At 32.0% G+C, this 17,976-nt stretch overlaps 1 protein-coding gene across 1 annotated transcript in view; it reads right to left on the reverse strand.

Moving 5' to 3' along the window:
* Positions 1–3,016: 3,016 nt before the first annotated feature.
* The window catches only part of LOC145274323 (uncharacterized), a 46,401-nt gene continuing 31,441 nt past the window's right edge, over positions 3,017–17,976 (reverse strand). Inside the window, exons 9-11 of the mRNA XM_080127432.1 lie at positions 15,809–15,863; positions 10,423–10,520; positions 3,017–3,698 (exon numbers count right to left, since the gene is read on the reverse strand). Coding sequence (XP_079983558.1) covers positions 3,499–3,698; positions 10,423–10,520; positions 15,809–15,863 — 353 coding nt within the window. The 3' untranslated portion in view covers positions 3,017–3,498. The remainder of the gene's footprint in view (positions 3,699–10,422; positions 10,521–15,808; positions 15,864–17,976) is intronic.

Raw genomic sequence — 17,976 nt, forward strand, 5'->3', positions numbered from 1 at the left:
AAATTTTAAATAAAATATTGAGAAGTAAAACACTATACAAGCACAAATTATGACATTGAGATCAATTTAAATTTTCGGGACATTTACAAATGCCAAAATTAGTCAAAAATATTTGTAAATGAAAAATTTCACTATTATTATAATATTAAAATTGTCCATGAATTTATAATACAATCAAGGCATTTTATTATATACAAAAATTATGGAAATACAAAATATATTGTATTTTTTTAATACCTGAAACCAATGTGAAAATATCTTTAAAAAAATGACAGAAATAATTGTAAAAATCATTTTTCTTTGTACAGAAATAATAAACTCATGTGAACTAATTAAGAAATTTGTGCATTCATTCTGTTTGCAGATTTATCCTCATCTTCATAATTGTTTTACCACATTCTGGCCAACTAATCCTCTGGCTTTCTTCAGGATCCGTGGCGCAATGGATAGAAGTGTTAAGTCTCTATGGTTCCAAGTGACCATTGTCTGAAGATAGGAGTTTTAATCCTACCCAAGCAGGCCAGAGGATTAGTTGGATTAGACAACAACTATAGAAGAAAGTAATTACTGGGGAAAAGTTACAAAACTCAGCATCAATCCCATCACGGTTAATCAACTGAAGAAGGCCAGAGAAGGAGTTGGTTGAAACGTGAAACAATACCTACGAATATGTGGATAACAGTCCGCAAAAGGAATGAATGCAAAAATTATGAAGTCTCATTTCAAAGGATTAAAAAAAAAAAAAAAAAAAAAAAAAAAGGATTTTTCAATAAAACTCTTTATACTGAATTACTATTTCATTATTATCTTCATCTAAAAGTCAATGTTTGGGTGCTTACGTAAAAAGAAAAAAGGTAGATCATCCAAATAAGTTTCAATAAAGGTTAAATCTTACACAGAATTTAAAGAGAAAATTTTCCTTCAGTTCCATCTGGAGTCACTAGGGTCAGTTAATAATATATAAAAAAAAAAAAAAAGTAATTTTTCAAAATAGATTGGCTTTGTTTCAGAAACCAAAACTAAAATGAAACAGAATAATTGTGGAAAATGTATTAAAACAAGTTTAAAAAAAATGTTACAATGTGAAACCCTTTTATCATTTTACAGCCATCTGTAAGTTACTTTTTTATATAGAAAAGAAAACATTACTGCTAGCAGTTTTTTTTTTTTTTTTTTTTTACACAAAAATTATAAATTTTATAAGTAGCACGACACCAGTGAGAAACATCATTGGCATTATTCTGTTAACATGATTATTCAAAAAGTACCAGATTATGAAAATATTTGCTTGAAAGATTGGCACATGGGCTACAAACTAACCAGACAAAAAAAGAGGTGTGGATCAAAAAAATTTTTTTGATCCCCATTTTCTTTAAAATTGTAAGAAATTACACTTTTTAGATATCTTTGTTCACCTTTAAAGAATACAGATATTGCCAAATGTTACGTTTAATTGTAATGTTTGGATCTAACAGATTTGCATTTGCTTTTTATAGGAATGAAAAAGTAGCTCCATTAATATATCATGAAATATTAGAAATTTGATTTTGTTGGATGCTACAAATATTGGGATTTTGAATTTGATTTCAGGTACGGGCTTGTCTGAATTAAATGCAAATTTGTTAACTTTGTATATATTAGAGTAAGTTTCAATATAGTTATTGAGATTTATATATATCTCAAACAAAATATAATACAATGAAAAATATGGAAAATCCTACAAAGATGGAAAGAGAGAAAGTGGTAAAAAGAGATGGTGCAAAAATTAATGGAATGTTTTGATTATGAAAATGAACAATGAAGGTGAATGAACGATTTTTGTCAAATAAATAAAATGCACTTAATTTCTTATCAAGATACAAAATACAGAGCAACGACATCTATTATCATATATATCTACAAAATCCTCGAGTTGCTTCTTACATATATTAGTGATGAGATGATTCCAATATTTTTTTACTGATTTCGATACAATTTCCTGATTCCGATTTTTTTTTTAATATAAATTTCTAAATATTTATCCATAGCCGTTATATTTTTTCCGATTACCGTAAAAACATGCTAAATGTGCAAATATTTTTTTCAAAGATAAGTATACGTTTGTAGGGGCTGATCTATAGATTTTACTTTTACTGGTAGATTCAAATCAATAAATATTTATTATTTTAGCATTACTACCAACAGTGGAAGGTTTTGCTTTCAACAAAATCAAATATAAAAATATAATTGAAGACTTTCCAATTCCAATATTTCAAGGTTCTGATTAATCATCCTAACACTATGCATGATTATATCCACTGTTTTACCACAAGTCTGATTTATTTGCTCGACATTAGAGCAGAGAAATGTCCAGTCATGAAAATATGTGCTTCAGGATGGTGGCAATATATCATATAAACCCCTGATTATGCAGACGATCTCACATTGTCTCTCAATAGAAGGCAAGCCAAGTCAAAAATGTATGCATAAGAGAACTTTGTTCAATTTATTTCTGGCATTTAGTCATTTCTGTACACCTACTAGAATATTTGTTGCAAGTGTGTGTGAATTAAATGATCAGGGGTAACAAACAAAAAAAAAAAACTTTTATATTGGCAAGAAACGCAAAGAAAAAAAAATTTATTTTAATTATTTTTTTTTAAATAAGGCACTTTAAAATTAAAATAATCAGTTTTTATAAATAAAAACTAAAAAAAAAAATAAAATGTATAAAAAATAAATGTAGGTAAGAACTAAAATTGGATAAAGAACAGTTATAGAAAAAATTACAGAAATAAATTTTATTTTTATAAATTAAAAAGTATCAAAAAGTTAATTCTTCAACATAAAAATGATATCAAAAGATTTTTTTAAAACATATATACATAGGCGATAAAACAAGACAGAATGTATGGGAAAAGACGAAGGAAAAAAAAAAAAAAAAAAAAAAAAAATCAAACGAGGTTGACTAGTTTTTGAATATGTTGCTTCTTTTTTTTTTTTTTTTTTAAAGATTCATAATCCAAACAAAAACTGGTTAATATCTAGTTTGTTTTTATTTCTTCCTATGTAATATTAAGCCCTATCACACCATTCTGAAGTTGTGGGCAATTTCTTTTATTCAGAAACTTTTTAAAGCAATTTACCAAAATTATTTCAATTGATTTACATTGATAGTTATAAATTGAAGGTCATTCATTAGATAATGATAACGACTCCAAGCATAAAAATAATCCATCAAAAAAATTATGAAACAGTTTTGTCTATTTTTCTCAGAATTGTTATATTATGGTTTACATTTATAATAATGTTCAGCTGATATGATTTCTGATCAAGTTTATGGGTAATTTATGTATAGCAATGTTTTTAAACATGATTCTTGTAGATTATTTGTGTATGCTGGTTTTTCTTAGATACTCGAGACTACAGAACCGAATGTTTATCATAATTTTATTTATTCTTTGACATTATGTAACCATGACAGTTTGATAGGAATCAAAATCTGCAATTATGTTTACATTAGTTTTTAATAGCTGGCCTAAAGGGAACACTTATGCTGAAGAGATCTCCAAAAAATTTCTTCTCATTATCTCCTCCACCAAAGATGAGGATTTCATCATCCTCTTCATTTGCCGATGTGAACGGAAGACACAAGCAGGAATGTCCGGCACGAGGAACTGGACTACTCGTCAGTAGGATCTCCATCCAACACATTGTGGCTGGAAAAAAAAAAAAAAAAAAAAAAAAAAAAAAAAAAAATGAAATAAAAATAAAGAATGTCTTGTTAGAAATTAAAATCATAAATTTCTCATGTAAATAAACTAAATACAAAATCTCTGAACCTGTTTAATATTGAAGTGTTTTGTTCTTGCAAACATAAATGCGAGGATGATGGATTAGTTTAGAAATTTAAAAAAAATATATATTGACAATTTACTGATTTAAAATATTTCAATCGTTTTTTGTTTTTTTTTATTAAAGAAAATTGAAATCAATTTACTAAATTATTTTTTACAAAATTTATTTACAAAATCTGACACTATTTATTGATATAATTGGATTTAAAATTTTTCTTCTAATGTTTTATGTGCAATTAATTTTATTTCTTCCGTCAAAAAATTATAATCAATATAATAATCGTTTTTTATAATGAGAAAATTCATAAATATTTAAAATCTTAAAAAGTTCAACAGAATGCCAATTACATTTTTTTAGTGCATAAGACACATCTGATTGAGTGTAAATAAAATATTATCTTTTTAATTCTAGTATCTTCCTTTTTATAGTTTAATATTAATAGTTTTCGGTAAAATAATTTTCCAGTTAAACATTTTGCTGAACATTTTTCTGTTGAGGCAGAAATCTTTTTCAAGAAAATATAATACAACTGTAGAGGTTGCTCTGGTACTATGTGGTTTTGATGGAGTTGTTTAGAATCTTATGTTGTGTCGTGACAACAGAGATGTTTGGTATCGTATTGACAGAGTTGTTGAAGATAGTGTCGAGTCATGTTGACAGAATTGTTCAAGACCATGCCGGATCAATGTTGAGTGGTGTAGACAGAAGTGATCGGTTTATGTTTATTGTCCAGTTGACTTGATTGTCACATTTGTACTGCTGCGTGTGATAAGTTTTTCTTTCCATTTCTCCCCTTTGCTAGTTCTATATAGATTTATACACTTTTTTCTTTTTTTACGTGTCCTGATTGAAGAAATTTTCTCCATTATTTTTTCCAACTTCACCAATTCAGATGTTATTTTATATAGATACTAGCAGGCCACCCAGCGTTGCAGAGTCATAAAATATGTATAAACATCACATCCTAATTCATGCAGATTTCTTATTGATTATTAAACAATACATATAGTAATGATTTCAAAAGTTATTAAAAAAAATATGACCATCCGCTAGAATCAAAACCAGAACATTTAACCAGCCTCCAGCTTTAGGCGTTATTTATCTCTCTAGCGTCGTTACCGTCTGAGCGACTGACAAATGAATACTAAAGGTTAAAAATTAAGCAACTTTGAACTACGAATGTTTAATGAGTAACAGCAGGAGTAATTCGACTCACCCTGCCAAGGTCAACTGTTTTGTTTTCTATTTTGACCATTGAGTAAACAATTTTTGCCAGCTAACACAAAATCGAAAGTGTGCTAGATTTCCAAATACCCTATATATCATATTTCAATTCTGTAGACCAAATATTAAGAGGAATTTGGTAGAGATTTTTTGCACACACACCAACAAGGTCACTTCCGTGTGCTAGAACGTTTTCATCTTAAATTCTGTACAATTATGCAGAATATAGAAACTATGCATAAATAGAATTCAGTGTAATAGTGAAATGAAACCAATCATCTAATAAGAAACCAAAAAAAATGAATAAGTAATTAATGAAGGCTCGTTTTTCAAAGGGATATGCAAATTAGTTAACCATCATGTAGTTGTTTAGATATCATGACAGTATATTAAGTTCGTTTTAATAATTTTCATATAGAAAAAGTAGATCTTGGCAATGAAATCATTTCAATAAAAACAATCTATTAATGTTCATATTTATTTATTAAAAAAAAAAAAAAAGAAAAAAAAAGAGGTTGGTTTGAGAATCTTAAATAGGACAACATCTGAAGTCAATGTAGCATTATGGTGATTAGAGATTCTAATGACAGACATATATAAGGTACAGACAATGATAAGAATAATGCTATTTGGAAGAGCCTACTGCCCAATTTATTTTTTTGTATTTTTCAGTGTAGTATCTGTTCTGCTGCAACACTTAAAATAATTTGTCCTTAGTATAGAAGGGTTTCCACTACATATACTAAGGCAATTTTTATTTTTGCTTAACTCCAGAGTGCCTTTTTGGGGAGCTGCTTTTCCCACACATTAAAAACGACCTTGTGTCACATTTCTCTTGAGGGAAGCAAATAAATAGAAAAAAAGTAGGCTTTTAATATCAATGGCAAAAAAAAATCAACTTTATAGGTATACAGATATTAGTGCAAACACGGATGAAGGACATTCATCTATATATATATATATATAGAGATATATATAAAAGCGAAAATGTATGTGTGTATGTATGTATGTTCGCTTTTCCTCGATGTCCACGAAAGGCTTCTTTCAGAGAAGCGCTTACTCGCTTCACAACTTTTTAAAACTTTTTATATCATCTATAAATTGTAGTATCTACGAATTATCCACGGAGCTCGCCTCTCTATTTAATTTTATTGACTTTCAAACCTTAATTATTCCACATTTCCCGCATCGGCACGCGTTACATGTGGTTTTCGGTATAAAAAAAGCGAACCTCGACTCTAATCACAGGTCCAGAACCAGTTTGGTCAATGTCGACTTCGTCATATCAGACTCTAGCTTTCATTTCGCTCCTCCTAATAAAAAGGGAGCGGGTTTTTAAAAACAAACAAACCGATTTATTCACCTCATTCAAAACTGTCCCGCACAAAATCGGAACTACTGAATACCTATCGCCGTCACGTCAATCAAAAACGCGCACCTGTTTTGTTTTTTTTTTTAAAACACTTTACTATTTTCCAACTGCGCGTCATGAAGGCTTCGTTTTTTTTTTCACATTTTCGGGGTTTTTTCACATACCCCGGGCAACGCCGGGTACCCCTCGCTAGTATATATATAAAAGCGAAAATGTATGTATGTACGCCTTTCCTCGATGTCCACAAAAGGCTTCTTTCAGAGAAGTGCTCACTCGCTTCACAACTTCTTAAAACTTTTTATATCATCTATAAATTGTAATATCTCACACTTAACCACGGAGCTCGCCTGTCTATTTAATTTTATTGACTTTCAAACGTTAATTATTCAACATTTCCCCGCATCGGCACGCGTTACATTCGGTTTTCGGTATAAACAAAAAGCGAAACTCGACTCTAATTACTGGCCGAAAGCCAGTGATCTCTAGAGAGCTAAGTAACGTTTGGTCAATGTCGACTTCATCATATCAGACGGTAGCTTTCATTTCGAGACGAGACGCTCCCCCTAATAAACAGGGACCGGGTTTTAAAAACAAACAAACCGATTTATTGACCTCATTAAAAATTTTCCCGCACAAAATGCTAACTGCTGAATAGCTATCGCCCTCACGTCAATCAAAAACGCGCACCTGTTTTTTTTTTCACACTTTACTATTTTCCAACTGCGCGTCATCAAGGCTTCGTTTTTTTTTCATGGGCACCTGTTTTTCTTCGGGTTTTTTTCACACATACCTACAAACACCTGGGCAACGCCGGGTACCCCTCGCTAGTATATATATATATAAATGGCAAATGCGCGCGAGTATTTTTTGTATGTCTCGAAAAGAACTGTTTATATAGCCCCTAGATCATAATATGTACGATTTGCGCACGCGCGTTGCATCTAGATTTATTTATTTATTTTTTTTTTTTTTTTTACATGGGGGTCACCACTTATCAAGGCCCAGAGGCCACTCAGGGATAAGGGTTATTGCGTGTACAGTAATCAATGAGATAGTATTGTAGTAGTCATTAGTATTGGAGATTTGATAGAGTGTCTTACTTAAGGGGGCGGTTTGTCAGGAATTTGTTTATGTTGGACTTGAAGACATCCAAGTTGTAGTCAGCTGGGAAACAGGCAAACGGAACAGAGTTCCACAGTCGTGCAGTTCTGAGAAAGAAGCTCTGCTCATGGAATCTACGTTTGGATTTAGACACAGATAAAGAGTGGGGAAAATTATTGACAGTAGTTTCAGCCAGACGGGTGTTTCTCGTGAAAGATTGGCGAGGGGGGGCCAGAGATTGGAGCTCAGACGAGCACTTGCCATGGAAATAACGATAAAACAGACAGACTCGCAACGTCTCTTCTGTGGGAGAGAGGCTGCAAGGAAGAGAAAAGGGCATCCCCCACTAAACCACGAAGTCTAGGCTGTTTTTAGCAGCTCCTGCCTAGATGTGGCAGCAGTACTCCAACCTTGGATGTACTTGGCTTTTATACAGATAGAGAATTGCATCAGTAGTGAGATATCTTCTGGAGCAGTAGAAGGATCCCACCATTTTCCCAGCGTCCTTAGCAACTAATTCACTAATCCTATGAGATATAACCGTTAGCACATCTGCTGTAGATTTTGCAGAGCGGAAACCATATTGCATGTCACTAAGAAGGTTGTTTCTGTTGAGGTGGTTGACTACTTCTCTATTTAATATGGATTCCAACAACTTACTCATGACACACAGATGTATTAGTCTATACTGAAAGGGAGATGACTTTTCACCTGAATTCTTAAATACAGGGCATACTGATGAGGTTTTCCAGGGTGTTGAAAAGCACTTCTCCTTAAGGCAATGCTTAAACAGTTTTGGAAGTATGGGAACAAGTTCTGGTTGGAGCTTTTTCAGCACTATAACTGGAATGCCATCAGGGCCAGTTGCTTTACTAAAATCAAGGTTCTTGATTAGCTTAGCGACCTCACGCACAGATATTTGTATGTTACATAGCGTGTTGTCTGTTATAGGAGGAAATACGGGGAGTTGATGGCCTTTGTCGCATAGGGTAGAATTAGCTGCAAAGTTCTTGGCAAATAATCTCTGACGCTGACGAGGTGACCTCAGGTCCATTGATGATAGTTGGGATAGAACACACGCTTCTGTTCAAGATCCTGTTTGCTATTTGCCAGAACTGGTGGGAACCAATCCGCTGCTCAGCTACTTTGGATTTAACGAACTGGGCATATAGCTCTCTTGCATTTTTTATTACTCTTTTACAGTGGTTGCTGGCAGTCCTGAAAGCAGCTTTAGTCTCAGTACATCTATTACGTTGGTAGCTATGGAAAAAGTGATTTCTGTGCGCGATGACAGCAACACATTCAGGGGAGAACCATGGCTGGCTGTTAGGTTTTTGTTGGAATTTTTTGGATGGCATGAATCGGTCTAGGCCTACAATTAACCCAACTTTGGCTGGTTGTTTCCCCAAGATGTTGGGGGGGAGGGCAGCTCCCCATTGTCCAGATTGAATAGCAATTGTCTGATATAAGGAGTTTGTCCTCACATTGATCAAAGCTGATTGGCTGGACATTCCTCGGTGTGATTGCTGGGAACGGCACCTTAGCTTTGAATTAGTTTCGCTTTTATACAAAAAAGCTGAATGAACACAAAACAGGCTGAAATAGCAATAATTTTGTAAAAATCGACATATCACCCCCACAACAGTGGGGTTACTATCTTTAAGAGCATATCTGAGAAAATTGACCACATCCTGTCTGCTCATCCTTCGGCTAACATTCACATTTGCGTTGACTTCAATGTCCATAATGTGGAATGGCTGACCCACTCAAATAAAACCGATGACGAGGGGAGGTCCTGTCATGATTTTGCCACTGCCTATGACCTCACTCAGATTGTTCACGAACCCATCCGTGTGCCCGATACTTCCAGACCTTTTCCTCACAACTTCCCCTGAGCTATGTTAAAACACCTGGGTACTCACCGATTTTTCAAATTTTAATATCGAAACAGGCTTATTTAAGCCATTTTTCACATGTTTTTTTCTTTTTTGGTTTTTATTTTCCAGATTTTTTAAAGCAGTTTTAACGTTCGTTTTTCTGTTTTCTTTTTTCGATTTTTACATTTAACATCGTTCGTTTGCCTTACATTAGTTTTTTTTGTGTGTTTTATTCTCATGTTTTGATGCGGTGGGAACCTTATATCAGACAATTGCTTTCATATGGACACCCCTATTTTTTTTATGGGGAGCTGGTTTTCAACTCAACATCTTGGGGTAACTAAACCAAAACAAACTTCACTGTGGGATTGATGTTTGCCCTAAATCACGTTGTTTTTCCTTTTTTTTTTTTTTTGCTTTCGCCTCAAGGATTCGAGTTCGAGCCCCCCCCCCCAACTTTTTTTGGTTTTTCAAACACCCAGGCACCGCCGGACCATTCGTATTGCATCACATTCCTTTTTTTTTTTTGTTTTTAGAAGTTTTAACATTGTTGCTTATTAGTTCGCTTTGTAATCATTTTACCCCCCCCCCCACGCCTCTAAAAACCTGGGCAACGCCGGGTACCCCCGCTAGTTTAATGTAATTGTTTTTTTGTTTTGTAAGCTTCAAACACATTCAATAAAATTGAAGAAAAGCACACCGGAAATGTTATTGTTACAAGGACATAATGTCCATTCCTGATTTAATTAAAATTTTTCTATTACAGATGTATGTATATGTATATGTGTGTGTGTGTCTTTGTGAAAATATTTAAGCCTTAATTCTGCAAAATTTTAACTCCAATTAACATCAATGACCAAGAAATAATAAAACAGAAATAACATAACGCATTTCTTATGAAAAGTCCACATTGGAAAAATACTGTGGTCTTTATTTTTCAATACCATATGGACTTTTTTGTACCTTTCTGTATTAAAATCAGTAAATCGTTTCAGGTGTCATAATACTTACCAACATCAAAAATGTGAATGTCATCAAGGGCAAGGTCTCCATCATAACCACCGTGAATAAGTACGCGGTTGTGGCTCAAAGCACAAGATGCATGCCAACTGAGGAAATAAAAATATACAAGTAATAAAAATATACAAGTAATAAAAATATACAAGTAATAAAAATATACAAGTAATAAAAATATACAAGTAATAAAAATATATAAGTAATCTAATTAAAAGAATAGATTAGTCATGTTCGTAAACAATTCTCAGTATGAATCACATTTTATTCATTATTAAATCATAATGTACAATTTCTGTGTTATTAATTACAGTTTGTCTAAATTATGTATTGAGGCAGTTGTGTTACACAATTTAAACTTTTCGTTAATAGCACATTATAAATCTTATAAGAAAAAAAAAAACCTTGACTACTGAACATCCTTAGACGTAAAAAAAAAAAAAAAAAAAAAATTTAATCCCCACATTTAACCTTTTTAAATTTTGTAGATTATAAAATTTAAATATTTTTAAATTTTGTAGATTATAAAATTTAAATAATTTTAAATTTTGTGTAGCTACATGCCTAACAATTATGTAACAAACACAGCACTGATACATATTTTTAAAAACCTATAAAAAAGCTGCAGTTTAAACTTAGCAGACATACAGTAGCGTCCAAAACTAAGGGACAAAATTTTAAAACCAAATATTAGGTTAGAAATAACAACTGTGAAAAGCTGAAATTTTGACAACTGGTAGTTATCATCCATAATAACATACTAAAATTTGAATTATTTGCAGAGGATAGAAAAAGAATTATAACAATTATTTATTTTCAAAATAGAAATGTCCAAAAGAGACAAAATTGAGAAAAACAATGTAAACAGTCGAAAAACAATAAAATTACATGTACAATCAATATTTAGTAATGACAGCTGCACATCTTCGACTACAAAACGAATCGGTTCTTGACAATCCTCGATACTAATTTTAGATCTTTCTTCTTGAAGTTTCACCCACAAATCTTCTGTATTAGTGGGATTTCTTTCCATAACTTTCACTCCTAAGGTCTTCCAAAGATTTTCTATAGGATTTAAATCAAGACTTTGCGGTGGCCAATCCATAATTTCGAAATTTTGCTCGCTAAGGTGACTCATTACTATCTTTGCCTTGTGACATGGGGAATTATCTTGCATAAAGGTAGCCCTATCGAAACCTGAATTCTGTATGATTGGCACAACATGATCTTGAACAATGTTTTTATAGATCTGCGCGTTTACACGAGTTTGTAATAGGACAAGAGGCATTGTACCTTGGCTAGAAAACATTCCAATTATCATGACGCTTCCGCCCCCAAACTTGACAGTTTTCTTAGTGCACTTTGCACCTAATCTTTCACCAATACATCTCTTCACATTGTTTTTTTCCATCATTTCCAAATAAATTAAACTGGCTTTCATCACTGAAAAATACTTTTGCCCAATTTTCATACCTGTTTGCAAACTCTAATCTCTTATTTTTCAAACTAATAAGTGGGTTCTTTCCTGGGATTCGATTAAACAGCCCTATTTCTTGCAGTCTGTCTCGACACATTAACCTTTTTAATTTCTGTGCAAAACCTAAAATGGCTCTTTAATAACATATGCTGCATTATTCGATCTTCTCTTGCCAAAGTTTTGCGGGGTCTGCCGGTTTTAAAAGCACTATTTTGCCAATATCATTGTAGGATTTAACAACCCTACCTATAACACTCTTGGAACGTTTCACTTTCTCTGAAATCTCTCTAATGGTGTGCTTTTCCTTGTGTAGCTTCACAATAGCTTGTCTCACAGAGTAATCAAGTTTTTGGCGTTTTGCCATGGTACCAGCTGATGCAACGTTTACAAATGACTAAGTAAGACTTATTCTTTAGAGAAAATCAAAAAAATTTGAATATAGCATACTGTTTACATGGTTTTTCTTAATTTTGTCCTTTACTTTTGAACGTTCTTATTTTGAAAATAAATAATTGTTATAATTCTTTTTCTATCCTTTGCAAATGATTCAAATTTTAGTATGTTATGGACGATAACGACTACCAATTGTCAAAATTTCAGTTTTCACAGTTGTTATTTCTAACAAATATTGGGTTTTAAAATTTTGTCCCTTAGTTTTGGGCGCTACTGTTGAATAGACCAGACAGATACCTTGTCTGATGAGTCAGTTGAAGGTATTTAAAAAAGCTACAGAGCCTATTTCTATTTATGACTATTCAACAGAAATATGTGATGGAAAATTGCTGCTGTACAGTATTCACTATAGGAGGATTGAATCTGTTTTGTCCAAAGGAAAAAGTGTCAAGGGAATATTGAATTCACAGATGGTCCCCAGTCACTTGTAATGTTTGGTGCATTTTTTGGTCAGGAAATTAGTAATTTCAGACAGCCTAATCTGGTGGCACACATATTACCACTCTGGGCCAAAGTGAACCTGGGAGCATTGGTAACTAAGGGGCAACTCCACATTCCTCACAACCTCCAAATGTGACCTCACCACTGGATGTTTAAGATTAAAAAAAAAAGAAAAAAAAAAAAAAAAAGGATTAATATAAATTATTGTTATTTAATAAAGTTTATCTAAATGAAAAAAATGCTGCCTAAATAAACAGACATGCACGCCAGTACATATGTTCCCTACAGAAAAAGGTTTAAAAATTTGCATAAAAACTAAAAGTTCATTCATATGTACAATTTTCTAAATAAGACAAAACAAGTCTCCTAAACCTTTAAATGCGTCTCTAAGGGGGTGTGAGCGTAGAATCCCTTTCAAACTAAATAAATCCCACTTAAACGTAATTTAAATCATGTGTAAATTCTCCAGATAATAAATGGAAGTGGTCCCAAATCCATGTAAAAGGGAGCTAAAATTTCAAATATGTATATCCAATTGTAATGAAATTGAAATAAGTCACTAAGGGAGTTTACCAAAATTTTAGTTTCTTCAGACTATATTAGGAGCTGAAACAGGGAAGGAATTTAGTAAAAATAAATAAGTTATTTGGTGTTATGAGCAATGTTGGATTTTCCTGCTAAAAATATTTATCATTTGAATTTATTTAAAATTCACAAAAGTTGGGTTAATAGCATCTCTACTGGATATACCCCTCTCAAAAAAAAAAAAAAAAAAAAAAAAAAAAAAACCGGGCCCAACCCTAATTAGGTCTCGTTTCTTAGTGTTTTGTCTGAATGAAATGAAATTGGTTATAACTAGGGTCTTTGGTCTTTTTTTCTCCGTTCTACAGCATATGTTTTAGATGGCCTCCATTTAGCTTTTGTTTTTTTTGGGTTACCCTGTATTAATAGAGCCCAAAACAATTTAATAAATGTTCAGAATTTCTAAAAAAAAAAATAAAATAAGTTCAATTTTTTAACCCCCCCCCTCCAAAAAAATTGAACATTAAAATTGTTTTTTATTTCACTTATTAATAGCAGACCAATGAAAAAAGGAAAAAAGAAAATATCTTTTTTCATAATGGTTTTCATTAAAAGAATGTACAAAAAAAACTTATAAAGAAAAATCTTTATAGTGTGCATACTTGTCATGGAATGAAGATGTCATATTCCAAAAATGAGGTAAATTGATCAAGTAGTTCTTTAAAAAAAAAAAAAAAAAAAAAAAAAAAAAAAAAAATCAAATTTCACGATTTTTAGTTACTAGAAAACTTATTTTGAATACAAACAAAATCTCTGTAGTCAAACTGAATTGACGCCTTTGAATTTTGGCAAAATATACATGGCGCCTCGTAGCTCTTCCATTCAGTTCATCATAAAGCTACTTGATCAATTTACATAATTTTTTAAAATATGACGTCTATTGAGTAAGGAGTACAAAGATTTTTCTGTATTTTTTTTTTTTTTTTTTTTTTAAATACGTGTAATTCCAGAAAAATTCGACATTTTTCCCATTTTTTTTTTTTTTTTTTTTTTTTTTGTTGTTTACTTTTAATTTTTACCAAAGTCTTATTCATTTAAAAAAATTTTTTTTTCCATTTTACTACAGTATTTAATTTTATTCCGGCAACTTAGTGTTTTAGTAATTTTTTTTGTTCTAAATTTGAAATCAATTTATTTTTTTACTTTTATTATTAATTTCAATCAAAAGTATTAATTAAGTATTGATATTAAAATGATTGAAATTTTGATTGAAACTAATTAAAAATGGTAAGCAGGCATTTTGATAAATAATTAAAGACTTAATAAAAACTGGAAGTTTAGTAGATAACTTCAAACTAACTTGCAGTTTTATTTATTTTCTTTTTTAAAATTAATCTGTTTTAATTTTTATTATTTTCAATCCAAATTTGCAGACTACTGCAATTAAAATAATTTAAATTGATTAAAATCAAATTAATAAAAATCGAGAATTAGGATAATTAAGTATCACGATTGTAGCGTTTTTTGTTTTTTTTTAGTCCCCTGACAAAAAGGAGGATGTACCTTTAAATTCACCCTTGTCTGTTCATCTGTCCGCACTTTTCTCAATAACTACACCTTGGATTTTTTTTTTTTTGAAATTTTGCACAAACATTAAACATGATATGGGTAAAAAAAAAATAACGGAACAGATTTTCTGGGAAAACTCCGGTTGCTGCCCCCTAGGGGTGCCTTTCAGGTTAAAATTGACACTTTTGTGTTTATTAAAAAAATAAAAAATTGATTCCTTGGATTTCTACATAATTTTGTTTGTCTATACTTTGCGATAACTCTTGGATGTGCCCCAGGGGCTCTTTTAAGGGCTAATAAAAACACTCCATTTTTAAGACTTTTACCATATTTGTCCAAAATTTTCTGTTTATGTCTATTTAGCAGTTTTGCATGGTGCTGAACTCAAATTTAAATATGTTAAGGCCTTGGGGACTTTTGGGGCTTGGGAGGGGGAGGGCAAATGATGGACTTGATCATTTCTTTTTTTTTGCATGGTGCTGAACTCAAATTTACATATGTTAAGGCCTAAAACTGCACCACTTGTTTATTTTTACCAGGATTTGACGTCCCCTGGGGACTTTTGGAGCTGAATGCTGAACGTAATCATTTTTTTATGCCTCGGTCACTGTGCACTCACAGGGGACCATGCATGCTTCACTTGAATTCATCTACTTATTTTAATTATTTTCAATCAAAATTTGAAAAGTTTTAATTCACTTTTCTAACTTCTAGTTTTATTTAATTCCATTTTTTATTAAAAAATAATCTCATTTTAATTTGTATTATTATTATCATTATTATTTTTCAATTTCGATAATTTTATTACAATAGTCGACTATTTTTAACGTTTTGTTTTATTAATGTCTTTATGTATATATAATATTAAATTCCCAGGTACAAATATAAATACAAAATAGAAAAAAATTTGAATATTTTTACCTTCGAGGTTTTGGCAGAGATCCTTTCACTTCAGGCTTTCTCCACTCTACAAGATCTGAAAAAAAGAAAAGAATATATATTTATTATTAATTATTATTATTAATTATTATTATATTAATTATTATATTATTATTATTATTAATATTATTAAGAATATGTATTTATTATTATATTAAAGCAGAGTTAATTTTCTTTTTTCTCTCCACTCATTTTGGTATTTGTCTAGAACCCCACCTCCCCATGAAAAAAACAAAAATCCAAGTAAATACTTGTGATGGAAAGAAAATATTGTACACCAAAAATCACGTAACTTGATCAAGTAGTTTTATTTTATTTATTGGAATCTTTTGAGACAAGTAATTTATTTATTTATTAGCGGACTTATTCTCATCTTCGTAGTTGTGTTTCACGACGTTTCAGCCAACCATTCCTCTGGCTTTCATCAGGTGGTTAACCACGACAGGATATGAATGCTGAATCTCTTAACTGTATCCTTAGTAATTACTATTGTCTGAAGTTAGCGGTTTCAATCCTACCCAAAATCAGCCAGAAGATTAATTGGCCAAAACATGGTAAGACAACTATGGAGGGCAGTAATTACTAAGGATACATTTAGGAGATTCAGCATTCATATCCCGTCATCGTTAAACACCTGATGAAAGCCAGAAGAATGGTTGGCCAAAATGTTGTGAAACAACAACTACAAAGATGAGGATAACAGTTTGCAAATAAATAAGTTTTTATTTTGATAAAGAAAACATTTCCAAATGAACTGGAGTTTATTCAATGCCCCCCCCCCCATGTTAAGAATGGCTTTCTAAAATCTAACAAAAGTTTGAATTATTTGGAGTTATCTTCTTTGTTCTATCAGACTATTTTCAAGATAGCATAGCGGGATTGTCACAGATTATTTAGCGATAAAATATTATTTAAAATTAAAACTGCTTGATCAATTTATATGATTTTTGGTGTACGATATTTTCATGCAGATTTTTCTTTTTTTTGTTTTCTCATGGAGGCACTCTTTCTGACTTATTCCATATAAATATGTCAGGTTTGCCAGCAGCATTTTCAAGGTAAGTGGCTGTAGGGATTACATGGTCGTAATGTATGGTATACAAGTCATTTCCAACTGTTTTTTCAGGTTGATGTTCCCAAGACTTGCTGCTACACTGGATGTTTAATTTTTTAAAGATGGTCCAGTGGAGGTACTTATATACTTCATGTCTCACTATATAGTAGCCGTCCCCCAAAAGAACCTTGCAACTTGATATCAGATGACTCACACTTTCCAATTCTGTATGGCAGAACTTGCATTTATTGTCATTACTGATACATGCCATCTTCTTGAATGCATTGGTCATCAATCCCTGGTCTTGAGCAGTCATTATAACTCTTTCCTGATTGTGGTGGAGGGTTCCCCTCTTGAGCCAGTCTAAGGAACATTCTTTGTCTATGTATTCCTGCGAGAGTTCTCCCCAAAAAACATTTTGCACGCTGATGTTGGTCCCATTCTTTAAGATTCATCCTTTGGAAGGTCTCGGTATATTTCGGCCGGCTCTTTCTTGCTATTTCTGTGGCTTGTTTGGTGCTTCATCATCATCTGAGAGACAGCCCTAACCAAAATGCTTGGCCAGCTGGGTGACTGATGTTCTGCTGGCTCTCGTCTCTTGATGTTCATATACTATTGAGAGGTTGTGGTTCTGGGAGCTTCTCAGATACTGGCCTATGCTCACAATAGTTGCCCTATGTAAATAATTGATCTCTGAGAGCCCCAGTCCTCCTCCTCCTCCCCGGGACAAATACAGTCTTGGTAGACGCTGATTTCTATATATTATTTTTTTATTATGTGTGTGTGTCGTGAAAATATTTAAACTTTGTTTGGATGGATGAATATCGCGTATAGAAATATGTCGGCAAGTTGAAATGCAAACTGTTCATTCCAACTTGCCGAAATATTTGTACTACTTTTGCAGATAGGAAAATTCATTCCTAGCTTGAAGTGGTTTAATTTTAAATCTTAACCTGTTGATAGCTCAAACGATAAAGAACACGTCTGGAATGCTAAATGTTTTTGTTTCGATTCTAGTTGATAGCACTAAAGTAATTTTTTAAAGCTTTTGAAATCAGTATTATATATCTTGTCACACTCTGGAATGTTTCTGTTG

This window comes from Euprymna scolopes, chromosome 1 (assembly GCF_053919585.1).
Source record: "Euprymna scolopes isolate OS-2025 chromosome 1, ASM5391958v1, whole genome shotgun sequence".
Classification (NCBI taxonomy): domain Eukaryota; kingdom Metazoa; phylum Mollusca; class Cephalopoda; order Sepiida; family Sepiolidae; genus Euprymna; species Euprymna scolopes.